The sequence below is a fragment of the Trichechus manatus genome, unplaced genomic scaffold (genome assembly GCF_000243295.1).
Source record: "Trichechus manatus latirostris isolate Lorelei unplaced genomic scaffold, TriManLat1.0 scaffold00118, whole genome shotgun sequence".
Classification (NCBI taxonomy): Eukaryota; Metazoa; Chordata; class Mammalia; order Sirenia; family Trichechidae; genus Trichechus; species Trichechus manatus.
Genome location: NW_004444054.1, coordinates 7,248,338 through 7,274,720, shown reverse-complemented (window position 1 = coordinate 7,274,720; position 26,383 = coordinate 7,248,338). Strand labels below are relative to the sequence as shown.

Sequence of the window (26,383 nt, the reverse complement as noted above, 5' to 3'; positions counted from 1 at the left end):
GTGAATTTTCCCATTCATTTTAAAAAGAAATAATACCAATCTCACACAAACTCTTCCAAAGAAGAGAAAAAGAGGGTTCACTTTCCAATTTATTTTATGAGGTTGGTACTTCATTGAAATTAAGAATTCCTGATAATTAAATTACACCTTTAGTAATATGAAAAGACAAGCCACAGACTGGAAGAAAGTATTTTCAGTACGTATACCTAATAAAAGTTGTGTGCTCATGATATAATAAGACTCCCACAAATAAATAAGAAAGACAACCCAAATGAAAAACAGTCAAAATCCATGAATAGACACCTCAAAAAAGACATTATTCCAATAGCTAATAAGCATATGAAAAAGTGATGAACATAATTACCCATCAGGTAAATACAAAATAAAACCACAATGAGATGCGACTCACAGGATGCCTAAATTTTTAAAAAGATAGGAAATGTCAAGTGCTGGCGGAAGTGTAAATTTTTACAATCATTTTGAGAAACTGTTTGATAGTATTTAGTACAGCTGAATGTATGACTATCCTATAATCTAGATGTTTACCCAAGGAAAATGGATTATTATGTCTATAAAAGACATATACAAGGATTTTCAGAGTCCAAACTGGAAGCTACCCTAAAGCCCATCAATAATAAAATGGTTAAACAAATTGTGGAATATTCAACAGTGGAATAAAACATAGCAGTAAAAAGAGTGAATTACTGCTCCATGTAACAACATGGATGATTCTCACAGAATTTACATTCTTGAGCAAAAAAAATTTACAAACTTGAGCAAAAGATGCCGTATACAAAGAGTACATTTTTGACTCCATTTGTATGAATGTCAAGCCAGTGTAATCCACGGTAAAAGAAATCAGAACAGTGGTTTCCTGGGGTGGGTGGAGGAGCCACTTTACTGGGAAGGTACACAGGGAGCCTTGTGGGGTACCACAAATGGTCTATATTTGTGTGGTGATTGTCCAAGTGTAAACACATATAAAAGTCACTGAGTGTACTTTTCTGTTTCTATGTTATAAACTTAATTTAAAAAAAAAAAAGATAAGGATACTAACCATACCTAATCCTGGAGAATGAGGGATAAAAAAATGCTAACCAAACATTTTTAGTCCCAAACACTGCTATTTACATAGAGATTCCAGTGTGGTTTTCCAATTTTAATATTCACTTCCCTCCATTCAGTGTTCCCTAAATCCAGATAGCTTATAAAATTAAATGGCCCTTGTTGGCCCAGCTCTTCTCCTCAGAGCCCCTCCAATTGTGTATTCCTTAGGCCACAGAAGAATTCTTCCACCATGGCCGGTGCACTCCATTTCTTCAGCTGTTTATTCTGGAGCTTTTCCCTAATGTTATCCAAAGTTCCGTGCCAGCTCGGGTCATCCGTTTGCTTGCCAGGATGACAGAACTCATGACTCAAAGACTCAGAGCAGGACAACACAGAGGTAGTAAGGGCTATGAAGTGAACCCGCCTGGATGAGATTCTGGCCGCCCCACTTACTGACTGGCATTCTTTTGGTAAATTCTTCAACCTTTTTGAGACCTAGTTTCTTCAGTTATATAATAGCCTTCTGTTTCATAAAGTTATTGAGAAGTTTCAATGGGTGTTAAACTCAGCAGTGTGCCTGTCATGTACTAAATGCTCAGTAAATACTAACTACTTAACACTGTGATATAGACTTGGAAAATAAGTGGATTAAAGTTCAAGACATGGACTAAGTGGATGTAAGAGGGCTCACATCTCAGGGCTTAGGGACTATTATGCACACCATGTCACACAGGGACTATTATGCACACCATGTTGCCCTTAAGTCTGATCCCAAAGGATTGCAGCACTTAGACTCTGTCCTTTGGCAATGGGAAACAGCAGCTGGAGAACAGAGGGTGGAAGGAGAAAAATCAGAGTAGTTCTTCTCCATGCCTCTCTGCTCTTCGACTTTGGTCCTGGAAGTGGCTTCTTCCCTGGCTACCTGTAGATCCTGATGTCAGCCTCTTCTTCCATGATTCTGACTCTCCCTGCAGCGCAGTGGTATTAATTTTGTTGTCCCTTTGCCCATCAATAGAGTGGCGGTAGTGGTTTCTCTCTGTTTCTGGGGTCTGGGAGACCTTAACATCACTTGTTAGTTCCTTTAACCCTGCCCATATTACTATAATCTTTTCAATAAATTCAGTATGTCCAAATGCATATCAGAGTTTGAGAAATACGTGTTGATTAAAGGAAAGTGGTTGATATTGAGGTTAAAATGTGATATTTGTAAACTTTTATTCCAGTTGTATCCAAATTATAAATTTCTCAAATATAGCCTAAAAGTATTAGTCTGGATATGCTTGGCTAATTACTTATATATTGTTTATTGTCATGTTTATTTAAAAAAGTAGAAGTTAATGCTTAATCATAGTTATGTTGAGCCATTATACATACGTGTGTGTATTCTATTATTTGTCTTATTCAGACAAAGTAATAAAGTAAAAGTGCATTGTTGTCCAGATGCCAGTAACACATTAAACCACATCAGTGTTGAAGCACAATATTTTAAACATGTTTCACACCTGCATGGACAGCAATTCAATTATGTGCACTTAAATATTATATTATAAATCTTTATGAGGATATCTGTTGAAGTGAACAAAGAAACAAGATTATTTTCTCATACTGTGATCTTCAGAATCTAAATTTATATGAAAGTTATATATTCAGGACAGGGATAATTAAACATGTATCGATCTGAGATTTTTAGAGTGCTCTAATAAGGAAGTTAAATAACTTTAATTTTTGACCTCTGGAGACTTATAGTCCAATAGACTTGTGTCATTTATTTTCTAGAATGCAAATTCTCAATTTGCATAGTTCTTCATTTAGTTTATAACCAAAATGTTAACATATATGACACATTTTTAATTTCAATTTTCACATTAATTTGATACATTGCTTTATGAGTGATGCATTTTAACTTAAGAGGAAATTTCAGTTTACGAGTAAAATAATTCAATGTATTTTCTTATGTGAGGATTGAATTTGATTTTATAAACCTCTTTATTGCAGAAATATATGAAATAAGCCCAACTATGTCATTTTCACTCAATTAAAAAAAAAAAGTGCTACAGATTCAATCTGATTCTCTCAAAAAAGTGACTTATTGTAGGCCCATACTGGGGTGTTGAGGAAACACTTATAGCAAGAAATCATTTGTTTACATGTTTAATAGAGTGTGATAAAACATGTGGATACTGGACTGAAGGTCTCATTGTCATAACAGATGTTTAGGTATTGGGTACACAGACACAAACTCAAGGAGAATTCTTTCTTAACAAGGTACCAGGGACTTTCAATGGCTTGGAACCTAGGCAGAGAAAACACGGTGTATCTGTCTAAGATCACTCAGGAAAACAGAAGCCATTTGATGTACTCTAATTGCAGAGCATTTTAATATAGGAATTAGGGACTTAGAACTGTTGGAAAAGCTAGAAAATGAAAGTCAGGTAAGCTGTCATCGATGACCTCAGCCTTAAGGAACTGAAAGCAGATGTCTTTCAAGAGTTGATTGGGAAGCTGCTGCAATGATTAGGAATTTCAGTCGGCAGTCCCAAACAGCTGGTTATCAAGGATGCACCAGGAATCCACTGTAAATAATCTCACACTGGCTAGTAACTGGATGAGAGTAATGATGTTTTCTCCTCTGCCTCCCACATATCACTCCAGGGCCTCTCACTGGGGAGATGGAACCTGGAACCACATGGGAAAGGTATTCTGGGAAATGTATCCCTGGCTTCTTCCGGTGATCTTGGAACACGGTGGTGGTGGTGGTGAGGTGATCACAGACAGATAAACCAGCGTGCAGAGGATGGACCTCCTCTCTTTAGGTACCTATCTATTAACATTATTCTCATTCTCCAGTTATCCAAATTTTATATTGTCCAGGGTAATAATATGATGAAGTTTGGAATATGCAAGTTTCTTCCCAAATTGAGAAAGTTCAATGGATAAATTTTTCCTGTAAATTTAAAGTGATATATCCAAAGTTGTCCTACTCAATAGTTATAGAAATTAAAAACAAACAAACAGACTGGATTCTATGTACAGAAAATGTAGTCTCCCCTTGTTGTTGTCGGGCACTTCTTCCAAGACAGATTTGCTTGTTCTTTTGGCAGTCCATGGTATATTCAATATTCTTAGCCAACCCCAGAATTCAAAGGCATCAATTCTCCCCTTAGAATACTGCAAATCAGACTACAGTGATTTTCAACTAGGGGCAGAGTTCCCTAGAATAAGCTGTAACAAAATTTTGGGTTAGTGGAGAGAAAGTAGAATGTAGTTTGAAGTAGTCTGTAAACAAATTGCCTTTACTTTGATTGGTTTGGAGCCCTGGTGGTGCAGTGGTTAAGAACTCAGCTGCTAACCAAAAGGTCAGCAGTTCAAATCCACCAGCCACTCCTTGGAAACCCTATCGGGCAGTTCTACTCTGTCCTATAGAGTCACTATGAGTTAGAATCAACTTGATGATAATGGGTTTGGTTTTGCTTTTTGATTTGGATTTAGTCATGGTATTTAATTTCTATTGCAATTTCAATCACATTATAGAAGGTTTAATACGTTTATTAATAGGAAGCATGGGTTGTAAAGGTGTCGAGACATTGATACATTGGGCTGTGCTGCATAGTCCTCGACCTGCTTAGGGCCTATCCTACTTGAAAAAGGTTAACACCCACCCGCCTCAAAGGATGCAAAAAAGAGGTCCTCTAGACCCTTGCTGGAGCTGTCAGGGAATTGGGGCTTTACTGACAGGCATATCTCTATGGGCAGAAATAAAGTTCATTTAGGTGAGAAGTGAAGCCTTGTGGCATTTTGCCAGGACAAGCACATATTTCTGAGGACTCGAGGGAGTTGCTTGCTTTTGCCTGTATCTCTTGGCAGACTCATCATTGTTTTATTATAATACTTTCTGAATGTAGAAGAAACAAAGAGGGGAATGTTTTTCTTTCTTTTCTAGTATTTTGGAAGGGGTGTTAAGAGGCAATAATTAATTCTGCCTCTTTCCCCAACTTCAGAGTTTACATTCAATTAAGAAAAATGGCCACACGAGTTAGAAAGATGAAAATAAAAATATTAGTTTTATTACTGATATAGCTGTTGGGGGCGGGGATGAAATTTGTCCTGTGACCAAAATTGGTCTCTGTAAATACTTCCACAGCATGTAGAAATTACAGTGGCCACCTGTTATGGATTGAATTGTGCCACCCAAAAAATAGGTGTTGTAAATCCTAAACCTGTGGACATAATCCCATTTGGGAATAGGATTTTCTTTGTTATGTTAATGAGGCCATATCAGTGTAGAGTGCATCTTAAACTAATCACTTTAGAGATAAAAGAGAGCAGATTAGGCATATAAGAGAGCAAGCACAGAGGGGAAGATACATACCATGTAGAGATCACCAAGGAACGCCAAGAAGTACACTAGAGAAGCTGGGACAAGAACTTTCCCTCAGAGCCGACAGAGAAAGTCTTTTTCTACAGCTGGTGCACTCAATTTGGACTCTAGCCTCCTAAACTGTGAGAAAATAAATTGTTTGTTAAAGCCACCCACTTGTGTTATTTCTGTTATAGCAGCACTAAGAAACTAAGACACCATCTGTCTTAGACTAGTGCTGCTCTAACAGAGATACCACAAGTGGATGGTTTTAACAAAGAGAAGTTTATTCTCTCACAATCCTGTAGGCTACAAGTCCAAATTCAGGGCATCAGCTCCAAGAGAAGGCTTTCTCTCTCTGTCAGCTCTGGAGAAAGGTCCTTGTGATGCATCAGTCTTTCCTTGGTCTGGGAGCTTCTCGGCGCAGGAACCTCGGGTCCAAAGGATATACTCTGCTCCTGGCACTGCTTTCTTGGTGGTATGAGGTTCCCATGTCTCTCTGCTCACTTCTCTCTTTTATATCTCAAAAGAGATTGGATTAAGACACTATCTAGTCTTGTAAACCTCATCAGTATAACCTCATCACAGTGATAGAATTTACAACACATAAGGAGATCACATATAACCTCATCATAGTGATAGAGTTTACAACACATAAGGAAATCACATCAGATTACACAAATCATACAATATTGGGAATCATGACCCAGCCAAGGTGACAGATATTTTGGGGGGATACAACTCCATCCATGACACCACCCAAGTAAGACTTTGGATCTGGAGAATAGGCATATTTACCCAGAAGCTCTGCCTCCCTTATTAAACGCCGTCTTTGTTGAGTTCCCCAGAGGACAAAGATTCTAGTGCAACTAGTTTATTTGGAAGGGAATACAGGTAGGTGAGTGGGTGTTAAGGATTGATTTGTGCTCCTCAGATATATGTGTTGTAAATGCTAACTCCTATACCTGTTGGAGCCCTGGTGGTGCAGTGGTTAAGCGTTTGGCTTCTAAGCAAAAGGTCAGCAGTTCAAATCTACGCGGTGCTCCTTGGAAACCCTATGGGGTAGTTCTGTTCTGTCCTGTAGGGTCACTATGAATTGGAATCGACTAGACGCAACAAGTTTTGTTTTTTTTAAACACTTGTTAATATAATCCCATTTGGGAATAGAGTTTTCTTTGTTACGTTAATGACAAAGTGTAGGATGTGTTTTAAACCAATCACTTTAAAAAGAACAGATTAGGCTCAGAGGAAAGCCAGCACAGATGGGGGAAGATAGATGCCACAGCACACGAAGGTGGCCAAGGAACGGAGGAACAGAAACTGAAAAGAGACAAGGACCTTCCCCTAGAGCCTACAGAGAGATAAAGCTTCCCCTAGAGCCAGTGCCCTGTTACAGCAGCACTAAGAAACTAAGACAGTAGGGGCTTGATACAGGGAAGGGGAGACGGCCAATAAAGAGTGTGCTGTTTGGCCAACTACCCTAGTGGGAGACTGTATCTTAATCCCTCACGGAAACTGGGAAAGGATGAAACACCTGCCTCCTAATTATCCCTCCCACAGGGCAAGGGAGCTGGGACCTTTAGTCATTGAGGAATTCTTCTAGGGAATGTTAATTTCCAGGTCCTTCTGGCCTCTGTGAGTGCCTGGGCAGAGGGTCATTTTAACAAAAAATCCCTCAGGCTCAGAGATGGAGATACTGGTGTCTGGAGATCAATCAGAGTACACTCATAGGGTAGATAAAAGGGTATGTGTGGGGCGCTGATGATGTCTGCTACCAGCCCCAATAAAGGGTCTGAGAGAGACTGGTCTTCAGATCTGCTTCTCGAAGGCATGCCATGGGTGCTCAGCCTGACCCAACTCTTACCCCATAGAGAAACAGAAATAGAGGAGGGTGAAAGTTTCTTGCAGGCAGATGACAAAGATAGAGAAGAAAGGGCTGGGCCACCTGAGTTAATTTCTTCTGCCTTGAGAAGTTGGGAGGGGGAAGAGAAAAGGACTAAAGTTACCTTCTCAGACTTTTCCTTCCAGAGGTTTTCTATGCTGCGGGTCAGTCAATGCTGCAACATGGGGTGAGGAAGTAGTATAGTGATGTGAAATTTAGATTTACTCTTCAAAAAGTAATAATAATGAGCATCAGTTATAGAGAAGGAATACGTGTGCCAGAAATACAAGGTTTCATCTTTTCAAAAGAAGTAAATACAGACACTGAGGTCCTTGTATACAAGTTGGTCTTCTTTTTCTATCTCTAGTCCAAACCCGATGGAGCAGCTCTACTCTGTCCTATAGGGTCGCTATGAGTCGGAATCCACTTGACAACAGGTTTGGGTTTTTGGTTTGGACTTAAGGCGACCCCACAATGGAAAAAAATGCTGCCTGGTCCTGCACCATCCTCATGATTGGTTGGGGATCAGACCATTGTGATCCATAGGGTTTCCACTGACTGATTTCCAGAGGTCGATGGCCAGGCCATTCTTTCTACTCTGTCCTAGTCTGGAAGCTCTTCTGAAACCTGTTCAGAATCATAGCAATATGCAAGGCTCCACTGACAAATGAGTGGTGGCTGCACATGAGGTAGGAATCCAACTGGATTGAACCTAGTGTCCCGCATGGAAGGCGAGAATTCTACCACTGGACCATCACTACCCCAAAGCCATAGGTTATAAGTTATATCCTTTTAAAATGAGTGAGAAACCCAGATATACGTGTGTTATTAATACAAGGCCAGTATATAAGATAGTGGAGAGGATGAGCTGTTGTATCAAATTCAAACAAAAATACAGTGGCTCAACTAAGATAAAAGTTTATGTCTCTGCCATGTAGTAGTCCAGATGTACGTTGGCAGTCTAGGATAAGGGGTGGCTCTGTCCGAGGTCCTAGGTTTCTTCTAGATACTTCACCATTTCTGGGTTTGTGTTTCTGTCCAGGCTGTCAAACCTCACACCGGTATTTTCCAGCTCACAGGAAGGACGAAAGAGAGAAGTGGTAGGCAAGCAACTTCCTTTGAAGAATGTGACCAGAAAGTTGGACATACCACTTCTCCTACATCTCACTGGTCATAACTGAGTCACATGGCCATACCTAGCTACAATGGAAGAGGGGAATTATATTCTCTACCTTAGAACCCAAGTGCTTGCTTTTCCAGTTGTGGTGGGGTGGTATTCTATTACTAAAGGAAGAAAGGAGGGGTAAGAATTGGGGATAATTAGAGGCATACTAAGATAGTTTCAAAGATTTTTGATAACTAATCTCATAAAAGTTCACATTTCCTGTATTAAAATAAAATGTATATTTTATCATTTCATGAAGTTCTAGTCATTACACTTACTTCTAGCTTGGTTGATCTGTATATGAAGATAAGTTTAATTTTTAAATTAACTTGATTATGAGTTTATTTTACTTTAGCCTGTGAAAATACAGTCTTATATATTTTTCTACTTATACACACTACAGATTTTACTGTCAATTTGTACAGTTACCATGAGGCATTCCTTTTCCTATCTTTACTTTTATCCATTCTAAAACTTGCATTTACTTTTTAATAGCTTTCATTTTTGTCATCTAATATTGATTTGACTGTATCATGGCAAAGGGTAAGCAAACATTTCAAAGTCTTTCAAAACAAAACCTCCATGATGGTTTGGAACTCAGGTCAATATAAATATAAGTACCTTTGGATCATCCCTGATCTGATGGCCCCAGAAACCAGGGTTGGCTCTAAGCCACTCTTGGTCTTCTTTACTGTGTAACTGTAACTGATACATCTTAATATCCAGCTTGAAATCTTGCACAGTTACCTTCACATTAAAAAAACAAAACAAAAAAAACCAAACCCATTGCTGTTGAGTCGATTCCAACTCATAGTGACCCTGTAGAACAGAGTAGAACTGCTTCATAGGATTTCCAAGGAGTGGCTGGTGGGTTCAAACTACCAACCTTTTGGTTAGCAGTTGAACGCTTAAGCACTGCGCCACCAGGGCTACTACCTTCACATGGTAGATGCTTAATAAATACTAGCTGAATAGTTGAATTGGGCCACATAGCATCCATCAGAAATTGTAGGTCCTCTGAACCAAAGGTCACTGAATCGGTGTTGCACACCTTTCCCAGACTGAAATATTAGTTTGTTTTATAATGTGAATAATAGCCCATAAAACATATACAAATAATGTAGGAGTAAATATATAAAAGGAAATTTTATACATTGTAATAAAAGTTTTCTCTTCCCTTTAAATGGCGTAAAAAATAAGAAGCAACTAATGCAATGCCTGGCATAATAGCTTCTCAGTAAATAGTAGTCACACTTAATTACTGCTTATGTTGTTCTGTAGGTCACAGGACAAAGAAGAAATAAGGTTTCCACCAATATATTGCAAAACAACCCATAGCTTTCTGGCACTCATTATTTTAATAGGGAAGTTATTAATTTTCACAATGTAGAAATGAGAGAAGAGTTTGGGAATGCAAGAATAATTTGATTAAGAAATAGCATCTTTACACAAATTTAGCATATAAAAAGATCCAATAATTATGGAACTTCATTTAAAGTTTTACTTATGAAATACATCAGGAAACTCAGCAAGGTTCACAGAACCCTAGAGCTGGGTGGATACGGTTCAGAAGACCTTGATGGAGAATAATTGTTATTCAACTGTTTCTCTGGCATATGTTCAGAAGTAATGTATTGGGATATTCTGGAATTCCCTACAGGACACCAGAATGTTATAGAAGCGGCATATGGTAATTGCCCCTGATTGATTGATATAAAAATTTCTTTCCCTAATTATTTGTCAATGGTGTTCTGTTTTTTGTCTTTCAGAAAATAATTCTGATCTTCGTTTTTTTATTTGGTCCACTTGTGATTGGTAAGTCATTTGGCATTAAACTCACGTATTCTTAGTATTCCTTCTTTCTTTGCTTCCCAAACTTTATTCAGACTGCAGTTAATTTTAGTAATTTCCTTAAATGGTATGACACAAGTCTTTTGGCACATCAAGACCATAACCATTTAGCTTTACGATTTCTTAACTTTAATAGAATTTACTTGTTTTAAATTATTTTTCTATGTTACCTAAAATTGTCTGAGGTTTTCCGAAAAGGATATTGGATGCAAATGTTAGAAGTTCAGCATGCCTTTTATATACTAGAAAACTCTATCGATAGGAAAGTTGTTAATTACATTTTCATTTTTTGACATCTAATAATCAAGGAGTTACTTTCTTTTAAAATTAGTCTCTTCTATCGATCTCCAACAACATAAATCTAAAGGCACATCTGTTATGAGGTAGTATGATATACCATGCAGTAGAGGCAATATTTTTAAGTTTTGAAATTCAGATGAAGTTTCTAAAATATATTTTAAATGAGAGTTAAAATTTTATGTCAGTTTTCCCATAAGAATGGAAGAATGCTGGCATAACTTTAGTTCATTTACCTAGAGTGAGTGAGAATGGTCAATACTGCTTCTCTAAAACCCTCAGCTCACAAAAACGCTAATATTGAATAACTTTGAGTTTAGGTATGCTGGAGTTAGTTATGTTACTTTTTGTAATAGTTTGTATTACTGTATGCATTGTAGTTTTTCCCAAATAAAATAAACCAGTAATTCTGCCCTAAGTCCTTTAATTTTCTGGGAAAGTATTAAAATGGATATTATCTTGGTGAAAATTTTGTTAGGCTATTGGCAGACGACAAGGTTGCAATAGTAGCATAAATGAGAAGTAAACCAAGGTGAGTTTAATCCTACTTCAATTAATGGGTACAGAAATAAGCAATGAATTAGGATTTTATTTAAGCCGCGTTCTTTCTCTACAAAATATTTGTAGACAATAGTTGGACTAGAAAAGGCATGCATGTTCTCATCTGCATCTGACCCTCCTCCCCAGCAAAATATAGTTTACCCCAACATTTTAGTGGTTTCCCTTTAAGCAGGCTGTTTATCAAAATAAATATTTGCCACATACCTAGTTTGTATTTTCAAACCGCACAGTGAAGTATGATTCAAATAATAAGAATTAAAGGAATTTGAAACGGCTTTTCTTAATGTTTTGGAAGCGCTTTTGAAAATGTAAAGGCGGAGTTAATTTTGTCCATGTGGAGTGGTATGAAACTCCAGCTTCTCTTTATTTTCCCCGCAAACATTTATTTTCTAAGGTTTACTAATTATAGTTGTTAATTTTTCTTTCGAAATTCACTTGTAGCAGAAGGCTCTGTTAGATTGTCTCCAGGAGTCAACAGCAAGCAGACCCCTGCTTGGCTGGAGTGGGGAGAGGGGAAGGCTGGGGCTGGGGCTGGCTGCTGGCGGGCAGGGAGCCTGAGAGGGCCGGGAGCAGAGAGACTGCAGTGACACTGCCCTCCCCGGGCTGGTGGAGGCATCTCACTGGTGACGGGTCTGAAAGCACGTGGCTACGTCACGGAAAGCCAGTCTTTTCAATGCAAACTTCAACTCCTCCTCCTCCTCCCTCTAATGCCTGTAACTCCCATCCGAGGCTGGGCGAGAGATCCGGAGGGGAGCTTTTCCTCATGCTCACGCTTGGTGGAAACTGGCGGAGTGAGAGGAAGGAGGAGGGGGCTCTGGGGCGCTCTCTACCTACTACACGCCTGACGAGGGGAGGGGGCTCCGAGATTGCATCTTTTCTTCGTGGTGATTGAGAACTGCAGGTTCAATCCCATCCTACTCATCACTGGCGATTGATAATTAAAAAAAAGAAAAAGAAAAATCGACCCTTGGAGAAGGGAGGCTCTGTCTTCGGCTGTCAGACTCAACCTCGGAGGTGGTATCGGTGTGTGAGTGTGTGTGGTGGGTTTTTTTCCCCCTTTTTTCTTTCTTTTTTCGTTCTTCCTTCCTTTCTTTTTTCTTTTCTTTTTCTTTCTTTCTCCCTTTTTTCTTTTTCCTTCTCTCCTAGGGACTACACAATGACAGTCTTCTCTCAGTAAGATGAAACCTGCTTTGGCTTCTGCAGATCCACCCATCCTCATAACGACCAAGTAGAAGGCTATGGTTTTCTCTTTGGGGATCTTTTGTGCATTACTGTTCTCCCTGATTCGTTTTGGCCTCAGTTGGGATTTCTGTGCTTTTTTGTTTGGCTACATGCTGAAAAAGGATTTTTTTTCCAACCCTTCGGTAATAATCCAGTGGTGATCAAGGGGGATAAATCATTCACCCTGGCCGAAAAAAAACAATCACTGAGAAGTCTCAAAGAAATATACCACGTGAGGGGGAAAAACTGGGAGAAGATCCGGAATATTATCGTTTTTCCTATGGTAAAACCGGCGCCCCTCTTCAGGAGAACTGATTTCAAATTATTATTATGCAACCACAAGGATCTCTTCTTTCTCAGGGTGTCTAAGCTGCTGGATTGCTTTTCGCCCAAATCAATGTGGTTTCTTTGGAACATTTTCAGCAAAGGAACGCATATGCTGCAGTGTCTTTGTGGCAAGAGTCTTAAGAAAAACAAGAACCCAACTGGTAAGCAAAACATGCATCATGTTATGTTTTTCCTCATACTAACCTGTCTGTTGCTCACTGAGCTAGATCTGCAGTTCTGCTATGCAGGAAGGCAGGGGAAACAGAAATGGAACCAGGACAGTGTTGCATATAGAGGTGTTGCATGAATAATCAAGTAACAGCTGGATCCGCGTCTGTGAACCTGAAAACCATTATCAGCATCTCTTGGCTGTGACACAATCCATCACTAGGAGGGAGGAGGAAACTTTTTTTTTTTTTTTTTAATGTATTTGGTTGCCTAAGTTTGGTGGAATATTCAAGGGCTATGGCTTAAGATTTCTGCCCGAGACAGCTGAAGCTTTGGTAGTTGCCAGGAGGAAGAACGGGAGTTTTCCTGACTTCTGCTGCAGGTTCGGAGACATAGCTCTGTGCCGAGAACGTGCTCTAGACTTTCTGATTAGCGTGCACAATGTTCGCCACCCCATCACCTTTCCCAAAGTAAAAGAGGCCCCCTCCCTCGTGTCCCCGCTCCTCCGTCAGCCCCCGCCTCCCTCCCCCGTCTAGCTCTCTGTGCCCAAGTATTAACTCCTTCCCTGGGTCTGCCTCTGACACGTCCTGCTACTGGGAATACTGGAGCAGGGTTTGTGCCCGGAGGGAAACCCAGACCGAGCAGACAAGACCAGCCCCTCTAATACATGTAGTTTAAATTCTTCTTTTAAAAAGTATCAAAACCGTGCGTCCGAGTCCCACGGGTGGGATGAACCGGGCCTGTGAGTCCCTGCTTTAGGGTGCGGGTGATCATGCGCCCCAATTCCTAAGGGCTCCAACGGGGAAACTTGCAGTACATTACATAAGAAATGCAAATGCAGGTGATTCGGGGAGTCGGATTCCCTGGGCTCACTTTCCTATATCGCAGTCTGAAGCGTTTTGGGGCGGCCGCGTAGCGGTGGGAGAGCTACCCCGGGGAGGGAAGGCTGGAAGACTGCATGGTGGCGGCGCCGGCGAGGAGGCTGGGCGCAGCTTTTCCCAGAACCGGCACACACTGGCAGCGGGTGGTGTGTGGCGCCCCCCGGCTGCGTCCAGGATGGGGAGGGACCGGGGCCGAGTGTTTGTGTTCGGGGCTCTACTGGGGGGAGGGGACGGTAGAGCGGCGGTCCTGCAGTGGCAGCCCGGGCGCTGGAGGCTCCTGACGCTGGCACTGCGGTGTAGTAGATCATAGCTCTGCGCTGGCTCCCTGACACTCGGAGCCCAGCCGGGGCCGCGCTGGCACCCGGAGCCCCAGCGACTGGGCAGCAAGTGGCTGCTGCCGCCCATCCTCCGAATCTCCCAAACGCAGCGTCGCTCGGTGGTGCGCTCGGTGGGGCTGCCGCCTTCGGGTGCCGCGAGCGGGAGGGAGAGGAGGTGTAGGTGAGCGGGCAAGCAGGCGGCGGCGGGAAGACTGAGCACCCTTTGCGGCCACCACTTCTGCAGCGAAAGGGAAGCCGCGAGTGGTCCGACCGTCCGAAAGGAGCGAAGCTCGCGTGCTCGGGCGGAGGACGCCTGGCCGCGGCCTTGGCAACAGCCGGGAGCTGGGAGGTTGGGCGGGCCCGTGGGGCTTCTGGAAGTAGCCTCCGGCTGTCCGCCGGCTCGGCTGCAGTGGGCTCTTTGGCGCCTGCCCTGGAATTCTCGTTCATGTTCTAGCTTTCCTCACCACCGTCTTTCTTACCCTCCTTCTGTTCCCTCCTCCTTCTCAGCACCCTGTCCTTTTACCCTTCTCTCTTAACTGTCAGCTTTTAGCAACTCTGAAATGACACCATCATCCTAAGAATTACCCAAGGAGAAAGCAACGTTACCACCTTACCATTCACACTTCTGATTTAGCTGTAAGGTGTACCCCAACGCCCGGCATCAAACGTAACGCTTGCTGATAACGTTGGTCATAAAAACCCGCTGTGCATCTCTAACACTATCTTACAACTTAATGCGAAACCCCTTTTTGCAAGATTTCCTAAAGTGGGACTCCCTTGCAAGGGAGGGGTTACTCCTTCACAGGACAGAAATATTGGTTTTTGAAGTCTTCTTGAGGCTCTCTGTGAAGAGACAAAGCTCGTTCTGAGAAAGAAATGCTGTAAAAACACTTTTTTTTTAGACTCGGCCATTTGTCTAGGGACCTTAAAGTCAGTCCTTGCATAGTCCTGGAGAGTGGGAAATAATTCAGCGCACAGCAGGAAGTTTCTTTGCTGTTCTTTGTTTTTTTTTTTTTTTTTTTTGTAAACACTTTTGCTGGAAACATTCATCTCCCCCTACACACAATTCAAGATCTTTTTATTACACTTCCCCCACCCCACCCACTTTCATCTCTCTGGAAAAAAGCAGATTTCCTTTTTCTTCCAAGGCGTTTTGGAAGGTGTCAAACAAATGACAAATTATTCTTAGAGCAATTTATTTTGCAGCTTATGGATGCTAAAGTACTTGGGTGTGAACTGACGGATTAATTCGAAGTGTGTCTGACATCACCAACTCTTTCTAATAGGATGGTTTAGTCTTAGATTGCCAGAGATTAGAATTCCAACCTGAGAGCTGGGGCATTTAGTAACGATTTCTTCAATGGGACATTAATGTGTCATGCTATTTATTTCACCTTCTAAACGTTTTTGCCTCTCAAGCTTGACTCGAACCCAGGCCTGGCCATCCCCTTTCAGCACTGTACTTGGTGAAATCCATTCCCCTTCTGCTATTAAAACGAAACCTAGAATTTGTTTGCAGGTTTTTGATCCCAAGACAGCAGTACAACTAAGATGTTAATTGGGTAATTAAAATACAACCAAGGCTAAATTCCTCTTAACTGTTGAAACCAAAAAGAACAGATTGACTAGGACCTGTTACGCTATCTTAAATCTAAAAAGAGGACAATTAACTGGTCTCAAAGTGTGAGAGTTGGTAGAATACTGCCAAGTATCAGTACTGTGATCATGAATTTGATGTAAAACATCTTACTGTTTCAGAGATAAATATTAATTTTTCTTCCTGATCTTTGAAAGTTATGGGATAACTTACTGGTTAACCCAAATTCTTAAAGTTACTGATTAGTATGGGTTGTTAGAACAAGGGTTCCTGGGAGGAACTTCTGAGCACTGCTATATAACCATGTTGATATGAAAATAATCAGATAATAGAGTTGTGAATTTAAGGGCAAAATTCTTCACCCATCCAAAAGTTAATAATTAGCTCTAAACTATTCAAATAGGAGGTGTTAATTTTTTTTGTAGTTGTTTTTTATGTAGTTTAACTGGAAAAGAACTTGGAGAATGTATTTGCACAATATATACTTTTTAAAGTAAATTGCAATAGCTTAAAAATCACTGGCTATGAAGTAAATTTACTATCTTCATAAAAACTTCTGATATCTCAGTTACAGTTATTACCAGAGAATACACACACACACGCGCGCGCGCGCGCATACACACACACACACACACACCCCATATTTAAATGTCCTACTTTCCCCTACTTTGCAAGCTGAGCAGTAGCTATGCATTTAGAATAAATGTTACCTGCTTTAAATTTCACTGTGTGAGTCATGCAAGGTGACTGTATTTTAGGCAAATCATTAAATAGGGAATACCAAGTCAAGGCATTTATTTTGCCTGGAGGAGGGCTTGCTATGTTTTTTAAAACCAGTAATGATAGTTTGGACTGACCACTGTATAACAGCTCAGTTTGAGAAATAATCTAGGTCACTGAACTTTGAGCAAAGAGTGTTAAGGAAAGAAACGTGGTTGAGAAAAGTTCACAATAAAGATAAACACTAAGGTCACGCCATTAATCTCTCTTCAGATACATAATGTAAAATAAGCAAAGGAAGCCACAGACTCTCAAATATATACATCGACTTCACCATACATGATACCTCCAAACTCCAGGGTTTGATAAGATTTTGAAAAGCATGGGTTTTAATACAAGTTGTAATCTAAGAGAATTTTATTGAGTAATGGTGTCAGTGGCAAGGAGCGTAAGAAGCAGATGCCCTAGACCTAGTTCTGAAGAGCACATTTAGAAAATCCCACAAACTCGTTGACTTCAGTGTTTCATTTTCTGAACTTAGTCTCCCTCTCTGCCATGTAACTTTGAGATGGAACAAGCAGGGATTGCTAGGGCCCGTTGTCACTTTCTATAGCCTACTTGTTTTGGTGCCTTTCAGCTCTAATTTTGCCTTTCACTAAGCTGTTTTATGTGCCCCAAACACCAAGTATGCCACTTTTACTCTTTTAAATATGGTGTTTTTTTTAGCTACTTACTTTATATCAGGCTGTCATGGCGTTTTTTTACACTAGAAAATAGGTAAAGAGGGAAGAAAGAGGAGTAAGCATTTTTTATTCCTTTTCATTCTCAGCCTGCCGACTCATCCTGGTTTCCTGTAGAGCTGGGTGAGCCACAAATGGGCCCCAACCCCTGTATTTCTAAACACTGAGTAACTAAAGACATCAAATTGAGACTCATGGCTGGAGCACAAACAGGTGTAAGGTTCTCCTCTTTCTAACATGCTTGGCTTTAGAGTGGGATTCAATGTAATATGAGTTGGCCTTGGACTCCATCCAGGAAGCTTTAGTTACTGAAGCAGTAAAATGACTTTTTTAGAGTAGTCCCACACCATGAACCACAGGATAGAATTTTAGTTAGGCTTCTAAGTACTTGTTGAGAGAAGAGATTTTTCTTTTTGGAAATTTATATTCAAGTTAACTAGTGTGGGGTTCAATGCACGGTAATCTAAATTTTGTTGTAACAATGAAGATGACTTCGGTTGTACCCATATCCAGCCTGTTCTCATCTTAGACATTAATAATTAAGAATATTCTTTCAAATGATGCACTGCTTTCAGAAAGTGTTAAGAGTAATTCTATACTATACTTCTTATTTTCCACACTGAACCTTTCCTTTAAAAATGTTCTAACCAAGTCTTCCATGTTTCAGCAACACAAACATTGGGAACTTCAGTGAAATGTTTTTATACATATGGTAACAGGGACAACAACCAATGTTTTTGCTCCTTCGCACATTTTGGCATCATACCTCACTCCAATTGACTCATAAGCTTTCTATAAATACCATGTAGATGTCTCAGAATGGAAGCATTTATTCAGAATAGTTTCTTCTGCCTTAAGGGTAAACCGTTGGGACATTTAAAGCTCTTCTGTTAAGTTTTGAATGAGTCAAGGCATTGAGCCCATAATCTTAGTAAAACCTTCGAGGCCAAGGTAGTACCACCTCCAGAAGGGACTGTGGGCCAGAGAAATCTCTACTGACACAGCCACCTGCCCATCGCAGGAGTTTTGGTGGTGCTAGTTTGTGTACCATGTACCAGATTTAGCTGTAAGAGTTGAACCTGGGCACTGAAGAGCAGAGAATTACCTGGGGTAGTCTTTGCAGTTCCTCCACATTATCTGTAAAGACGCACTAGTGTGTTTGCTATTGTAAGTCTGAAGGATCATCAATGTCCTTTGTATTTCTCTAGTTGCTACAAACTAATTTTCTGCTTTGGTCAGAATGTAAAAGGCAGGATGATGAAAGGAAGGAGGAATTCCCGAGGCCTTCCTAAACATAAAGGCGAAAAGGAGGCATAACACTTTCTTTTTTTTTTTAAATATGGAGGTTAAGTTTTTGCTTGTCTAATCTACCGACATCATCTAAGAAGGTCATCTAATAATTGTTGGGCACAATTGCCTTTATTATTGTGCACTGACAAAAACTCTGGTTATGACACATAGCAGATGTCCAATACATTTTTATTAAGTGAATTACTAGTGGAAAATACATTTCTCTGGGAAATTGTGAACTGTGGGACCGTAACTGGCAGTATTAGTTTACTTGTTCTTCAAGTTCACTTAATGCTTCCTCTTTCCCAATAATGCCAACCAATATTTTGGCTTTAAGTGATAAAACAAACAAACAAACAAAACCATGAAAGAAGTTAAAAAAGCTGTTAGTGGCTTCAACTTCTTGCTCTTCATTTGCCATAACAAGGCACCCTGAAACATGCTTTGCAAACATTCCTTTGGCCCACGTTTTATAATACGTTTACATTCTAAATCTTTAAACTTGAGGCCTATACCACTGTTCCTCACGCTGAGGTCTTTCTAAAAAAAATACAAGCTCAAGAGCTAATCGCATTCCTGCATTGCCTCTTCTGGCACTCTCAGCCTTTCAATAGCAAACATCAGGGCACCAACAGTTTCACATCTGCCAGAGCCCATTTCATGATTTTTTTCTAACCTTTTTCTTCCTTTTAAAAAGAAATACATTTAGCCTTCAGTCGAGTGCATTTTCTGAACTTCTCTTTTGAACCTTCTCTGAAGACGGTAACCGGGCCCCTTGTCGCACGTTGTTCCTGATAGAATAGCCCTTAAACAGCCACTAGGACCAGTTGCTCTGAAAGGAGGTCCCACTGTCCTCTCTTTAACGTTCTTTTTCTTTCCCAGTTTTTATAGCAGTAGCCTTCAAACTTCGTAGCTTCCTGCACTTTCAGCAGTTACATCGATATATTTAGGTTTCTCCTTTGTGGAGACACTTCAGGGTGGAGGGTGCTGGGCCGCTGTGGCCTTGAGCTGAGAGGAGCGGAGTTTGTGTCAGACACCAGAAAGTTGGGCAGAATCCACGGCTTTGGGGACAAGCCTTTTGGGGTCCAGACAAGTGTTATCTTTTTTTCTGCAAAGCCGCACGTCGGCCAACTCCCCAGCTCGGATCATCTTCTAGGTGTCAAGCCCCTTCGTAATCTGATTGAAACCGGGTTCCGAGTGTTAACTAATTCAGCCCTGAAGGCAGGGGAGCAAGAAGGCGAGGCGCGGTCTCCCCAGCGTGCGACCGGCCGATCAGGGTCCCCAGGCACCGCGGGCGCGGCGCTCACGGAAACCCGCCACCCGGCGCGCTCTCCGCCTCGGCGCGTCGGGGGCTGGTTACGCAATGCGGCGGAAGCGGCCCGTTGGAGCCGCCGTAGCGCGGGAAGTTTCCGTTGCCACAGAGATGACCTCTGACCCCAGAAATCTCAAGGGCCTGGCCGGCGGAGCAGCCGTTGCTATGGAAACCACGGTGGCCGGAAGCGGCGGTTGCGCGGCCGCAGCGGAGGAGCGACTCCGTGTGCGGGCCGGGGACGCCGCGCGTGACTGTGGCTCTGCCAGGGGCGGAGCTTTTCGCTCCCCGGGCAGCTAGCCGCCCGATCTGCCGCTGGCACGGCCGGTGTGGGCGGGGTCACCCCGTCACGCAGAGAGCGCCCCCTGTGCGCTGCCGGGCCTCAGGGCAGTGCCAGAAGTTTGGTCCCAGCCCACAGGTGGCCCTTCTCTCGCCCAGTTCCTCCCAGCACCCTCCCGGGAGCCAACTACCGCAGGCAGACCGACTTCAAGGCAAAGGGAGTGGGCAGGAAGAAGGAGCTGGGTTGCTGGTGATGGGGCCAAGCTCTGCACTGGGTTTTGGTCTCAGCTTTTCCAGCTTTTAATGTTCCAGGATTCTGCATCTTTCCATCCAATCCTGATTCTCAGTGGAATTTTTTCTTTTCTCCGTACCTATCCTGAGCTCTGTTGACTATGTTTAAATTGTATCCTAAAATCAGAGAATATCAGAGATAGAGGGCGACCTTAGGGCTCAACCAGCTGCTCCTTTTACAGGTATGGAAACGTCTTCACAGTGGAGCAAGTGATTGTTTCAGGATCCGGTTTTGGAATGGTAGACACAAGCACAGATAGCAGCTTTGAGCCTTCTACGAAGGAACACCTTTCATTTCATTGAATTTAGCTGATGACACTACCGTCATGCATTTTAGATAAAAGTTGTGTGGTTGGTGCTGAAACAGATGGCATTCCATTATGTCTCTTACATTCCCCAGATATCTGTTCTATAGTTACTCATATATACATATATTGTCTGTCTACACTGAGAGTGAGCGAAAAAGACGAAGACCCTCAAAGAGATGGAGTGACACAGTGGCTGCAACAATGGGCTCAAACAGCAACAATTGTGAGAATGGCGCAGGACCAGGCAGTGTTTGGTTCTGTTGTACATAGGCTCGCTATGAGTCGGAACCTACTCGCTGGCAACTAACAACAACAACATCTACATTGGCTTGTTTTTCCTTGTATTATCTTTGGGCCATTGGGAAAAATTAAAATTTTTAATTTTTTTTTAACTTCCTTTTTAAAATTAAGAAGTTGAAAAAAGATTATTTTGAGAATCCATTTAAACTCTGAAATTTATGAAGTATTTCTTTTTAGGTCCATCTGCTGTTTTTCAGCTGTAAGTATAATCTCTTGCATGATTATACTTCTACTTTTTGATTTACTAATTCAGTGAACGCCTAAAAAGTGCAACTGTGTTCTAATTGTGCTGGAAATACAGGGGTGAAGAATTCTTTAAGGAATTTGCAGGAGAGACTAAGAAGGGGATCAGTTTTCATAAGGTGAAATGTGTTATGAATTGTTGGTGGACAAAGGTGCCATGAGGCCACATGGAAGGCTTTCTTGAAGGAATAAAACTTGGACTTAGTCATGAAGAATGATTAGGGGTTAGCCAGGTGGGAAAAGACTGGGTAGGCTTTCAAAGAAGAGAAAACAGCATACCTTAAGGTTTAGGGAATGTGAAAGAGTGTGGTGAGTACTGTCATGGATTGAATTGTGTCCCTCAAAAATATTTGTCAACTTGGCTAGGTCATGATTCCCCGTATTATATGATTGTCTACCATTTTGTAATCTGATGTGATTTCACTATGTGTTGTATATTCTACCACTGTGATGTAATACAATGGATTAGTGGCAGTTATATTGATGACATCTACAAGATTAGATAGTGTCTTAAGCCAGTCTCTTTTGAGATATAAAAGAGAAAAGCGAGCAGAGAGACGGGGGACCTCATACCACCAAGAAAGCAGTGCTGGGAGCAGAGCACGTCCTTTGGACTCGGGGTCCCTGTGTGGAGAAGCTCCTAGTCCAGGGGAAGATTGATGAGAAGGACCTTCCTCCAGAGCTGACAGAGAAAGCCTTCCCCTGGAGCTGCCGCCCTGAATTTGGACTTTTAGCCTACTTTACTGTGATGAAATAAATTTCTTTGTTAAAGCCATTCATTTGTGGTATTTCTGTTATAGCAGCACTAGATAACTAAGACAAGTACCAAGAACTACAACAGCAGGATAGGAAAAGTGTTTGTAGGAAATTATAGGTGGTGGGATTGCAAGGTAATCAAGAACAGATCACATGTTCTGTGACCATCAGATTTACCCTCTGTACAACCCTTGTGACTACAGTGTGGAAAATAGCTTTGAGTAGGGCAAGACTGGAGGTAGAGGAAGCGGGTAAAATGGTGAGAAGTGGAAGATCCAAAATTAGGCAGCGAAAGGCTGGAGATGAGGTGGAATCCATCCATCTCAGTGGCATTTGAATTTGGGAAGAAGGCGAGGCAAGAGTCTATAATTTTTTGACAACAGCCTTTTGATTTGGACAACGCCCCGTTGATCCTGATCCTCTCTTTGTCAGTAGAACACTCCCTGAAACATGGGTTACAAATTTAGCTCTCTCCAGATTGTTCATATTCAAATGACTGAGATAGTTTTTACAGCAAGCAGAAAACTTTGACAAGTTTCTCTTTCTAGATTAAAATTTAAACGAGCAGTTCTAGAAGAATTGCTTTGGGATAAATAGTTCATTTTCTTGACTTCAAACCTGAAAATCCTTAGGGGTTAAAAAAGTGCTTTACAACAAACAATAAATCAAAAAATACATTTTATGATTATATAAAAGTCTTGATTAATAGCAGATTTTTTTTTGTAAACAATATTCAGTTTGAGGAGTCAAGTAGTGCAATTAAAAGCCAAGTCTTCAGATTAAATATTCAGGTCTGGCAAGAAGAAGAGAAGGAAGTGTGAACTTTATTGAATTTACATATGTAAGTGTGTGCACCTGCTTTTTAGCTAGAAATGAATGTAGTTGTAATTAAAATGCCCCCTTTTCCTTTGTAACATTTTTGTGTCTGCACAATTACAGTGCATCGCTGAAGTGTGTGGTAATGTCTTCTGAAATGCTGCTTCCTAGATAAAGTGTGGTTTGGGAAAGATTGTCGTCTTCATTGTTTTCACTTCCTGCATGGAGCTCATGGTATATTATCGCTGTACTTTAAAAAGTAGGAAATGTGAAAATAAGACTTAAGGACTAAAACAAAAATAATATCCCTTAATTGTAGGTTTTTAAAAAGAGGCACTTATTTCAAAGTCTGAAACTCATCGTCTTTACTTGTATTACTGTTGTACACCAGGTGTTGTGTTCTTCAGTAAAGAAAGAACACTCTTTCCAGGGAGGCCTGAGTCAGTTTCCTGATTAAACACTCAGCAGTCACCATCATTCTGCCCCAACTTTTTACTCTTGGGGCAAGTTGAGAACAGTAGTGCAAATGCTTTTTCCTCCTCCATTATCAAATGACTTGTTTTCCTAGGGATTTATATTTTTCATTAACTTAATTTTTTCTTTGACATTATTAACATGTTTTCACTCACATGTCGATTAAGTGACAAAATTATTCTTATCTCAAACATATAAGAATGAACACTAAATGTTGGAACTTTTAATGCAGTGGATGTTAAATTCTGGGAACCTTTTAGCGATGCAGCAACAAATTTGATATAGGATAAAAATTTTACATCATGATTGCTTGGTGTTTATTTTTTATTTCCTCATTATGTTTCCTTTTAAAACACCAGGAATAATCTTAAAGAGCACCGACAGTGCTGAGGTGATTTTGGTACATCTGTGGCAACATGCGTTTGTATGGGGACATTAACCAGTGGCATACATGCTAAAGGTGCGTGTGCCTGCAAACTAGGAAGTCTGCTCACCTCTCTTATGACTCCTTGCCCTTTGCTTTAGAGAAGTGTTTTTCCATTGCTAAGAATCCACTCCCTTTTGTCACGGTCTCCCAGTATTTGTACCATCATACTCTAGATTTTGTCTTTTCACATGTTTCTTCTATCCGTGCCTTTCAAAATCTTGTCATCAGCTTACTCTTCCTGCAAGGTTGGGATTAGTATTCTATTGAATTTTCAACATTTACATGCATTGCATGAGGGAAAAAGGCAAAAAAATTGTAACAGTTCAGTTCTTAGAAAGTAAATGAGACACACCTCTCTGAAGTTGAGAGATTTACCCAGTGTGGCATTTATTTGACTTAATTTTTTTTTTTCTTCCTGGGCTTCTCATTAACATTTGAAAGAATTATTATTATTGTTTGAATCTATTGCTTTATTAGATTATACAATTAAATGAGCTTTGAGTCTATTATTATAAGTGAATACCTAATTTTCCCACTAATGGGATATACATTAAACTTAACAGATTTTTAGAAGCTTAGTACTTTTCTGCTTTAACAGAAATATTTTGAATTGATTTGAATCCTGTGTCATCATTTGCAATGCTAAAAGTAAATAATAGCAACAGCTAATTGGAGAGTGATTGTTATGTACTAGATACTTACCTATATTACCTAGTGCTCACAACCACAGGTAAGGACTTCTGTTATACTCATGTTAAAACATGGTGTGGCCCAAGCCTAGGCCCAGCTAGTAACTGAAAGCACTGAGGATAAACGCAAGTAGTCTTACTCCAGAGTGGGTGCTATTAAACCACTCACTGTATTGCAGCTACCTCTCTAAAGATGACGTGCAACAGAATGTACCTGAAAGTGGCCAGTGTTGGTCTTAGTGTTTCTGTGACTCCTTATAACCTGAAACTAAAAGGGATTGCAACATATTTAGAATTTTAATGCTTTTTTAAATTGAGGTAATCAATACAATAATTTACATACATTAAAATGCACAGCTCTTAATTGTATAATTTGGTGAATTTTCACAAATGTGTACATCCTGGAAACCACCACTCCAATCAAGATATAGAACATTTCCATCATCTCAGAAAGCTCCCTCTCCTTTCTGTTCAATTCCCACCCAAGCCCCCTTCAAGAAGCAATCACCATTCTGATTTCTCCCACTTTAGTTTACCCTATAATAAAACCTCATGTCAGGAAATCATGGAGTCCCCACTCTTTGAATCTGTCCTCTTTTACTCAGTGGACTGTTATTGAGATTTATCCATGTCATTGCATCTTGTGTAGAATTTGGTTTGGCAGCTTCTGTTGTATTTAGTAAACTGAAACTCCTGTTGTTCAGACTCACTTTTAGTTAATATCCAGAAGTTGTCAGGAACTGCAAATGATCTGAGATCCCCAGCTTGCAAGCTAATAAGTTAGCCTGCCACAACGTCATAGATGCTGGCAGAAGAAGGAAGACTCCTGGGTCAGAGATAAAGGACTTTATTTCTCAGGGTACAGCAGGCTGCCTGAGCTTCATGTTTGTGCCCGTTTCCCTTGTCCTCCAAATCTCACAGGAGTGATGTGGAGTGGTGCAGGTAGATGCTGCGAACACAGCTTGATTTGTGTCAGAACTGAGGAACTCTGAGCTTGGGAAACCCCTTAATCTTTTAAGGGGCTTCTAAGCAAAGCTGCCCAACCTTTGCCCTGCAGGGAGGCATTATCTTTATTATTCCAACCAGGAAATAAATCCATCCTCTAACCTGGAGGGCACATTGTCCCTAGATTCCAAGGTTGTTTACTATGCAAAGATAGCTCGGGACAAAAGCTGTCCTAAGACATGCAGAAATGCCATGGAGAATTGCCCACCAACAGAAGTCATCATCTAAATCAATCTTTCCCAAGGAATTCTTTCTTCCCTTTCTATTTCTCTCAGTACTGGCATTCTTGTTGCCCCAGTGATGTACTTAGTCTTTAGAAAAATATCCGTTATTTGGTAATTATCTGAAAAATGATCCTGAGATTTCGAGAAGATAGATTGTATAATCCTGTATGGATAAATCCATATTAGTTCATGGGAGAGATTTAAAACATTCTGTGAAGATGTCGTCTTTGATTCATAAGTATGTAAGTTTGATGTGGCGAGAATACTAGATATGAGAAGAGTTCTGAGCAACTGAAGGCTAACTGGAGTCTGGTAGAAGACCTATCTAGGATGAAGGAGAGGAAAATTTTTTAGAGACGTGTGACCTGAGCTGACTCTTGAGTGGATGTTTCATTTGGCAGAGGGAGAGATAAGTAGATTCTTGGCAAGGAAGATAATACGAGTGAAAGTGAAAGGCCGGAATTATTTTTTATGGATAGAGTGAAAGGTCCATGATTGGGGATTTGTGGAAAATTAATGGAATCCTATTTTAGAAGATTAGTGGAGTCTGAAAGCCTGTCAGAGGAGTTAGACGATGTGGTAAAAGTTAGTGAACTAGAGAACAAAGAGGTGAGTGATGTGACTGAGGATTGCTTTATTACAGTTGCAAAGTGTAACTGGTATAACTGAATGTGGGGAGGGGTATGACTGGGAGGACGACGGAATTTTGTCATCTGAAAGCAATCAAGTGAAGATGTCCTTCAGTCAGTTGGTGATAGGAAACAGGAGCCTGGAGGAAAGGATGGTTCCAGCTGCATAATACGGGCAGGAGAAAAACGGCTGAGCAATTGGGAGACGATGA

The 26,383-nt window shown here is 40.9% G+C and overlaps 1 protein-coding gene across 6 annotated transcripts in view; it reads left to right on the top strand.

Moving 5' to 3' along the window:
- The first annotated feature begins 11,784 nt into the window (after nucleotides 1–11,784).
- FGF14 (fibroblast growth factor 14) overlaps nucleotides 11,785–26,383 on the top strand; it is a 729,160-nt gene continuing 714,561 nt past the window's right edge. For 2 of the 6 annotated variants that reach the window (XM_023738530.1, XM_023738535.1), the window contains exon 1: nucleotides 12,310–12,869. In XM_023738530.1, the coding sequence (XP_023594298.1) occupies nucleotides 12,662–12,869 (208 nt within the window). In that variant the 5' untranslated portion in view covers nucleotides 12,310–12,661. Of the gene's footprint in view, nucleotides 12,188–12,309; nucleotides 12,870–26,383 lie in introns of those variants that run through there. The other 4 variants (XM_023738533.1, XM_023738532.1, XM_023738531.1 and 1 more) reach the window with 4 other exon arrangements.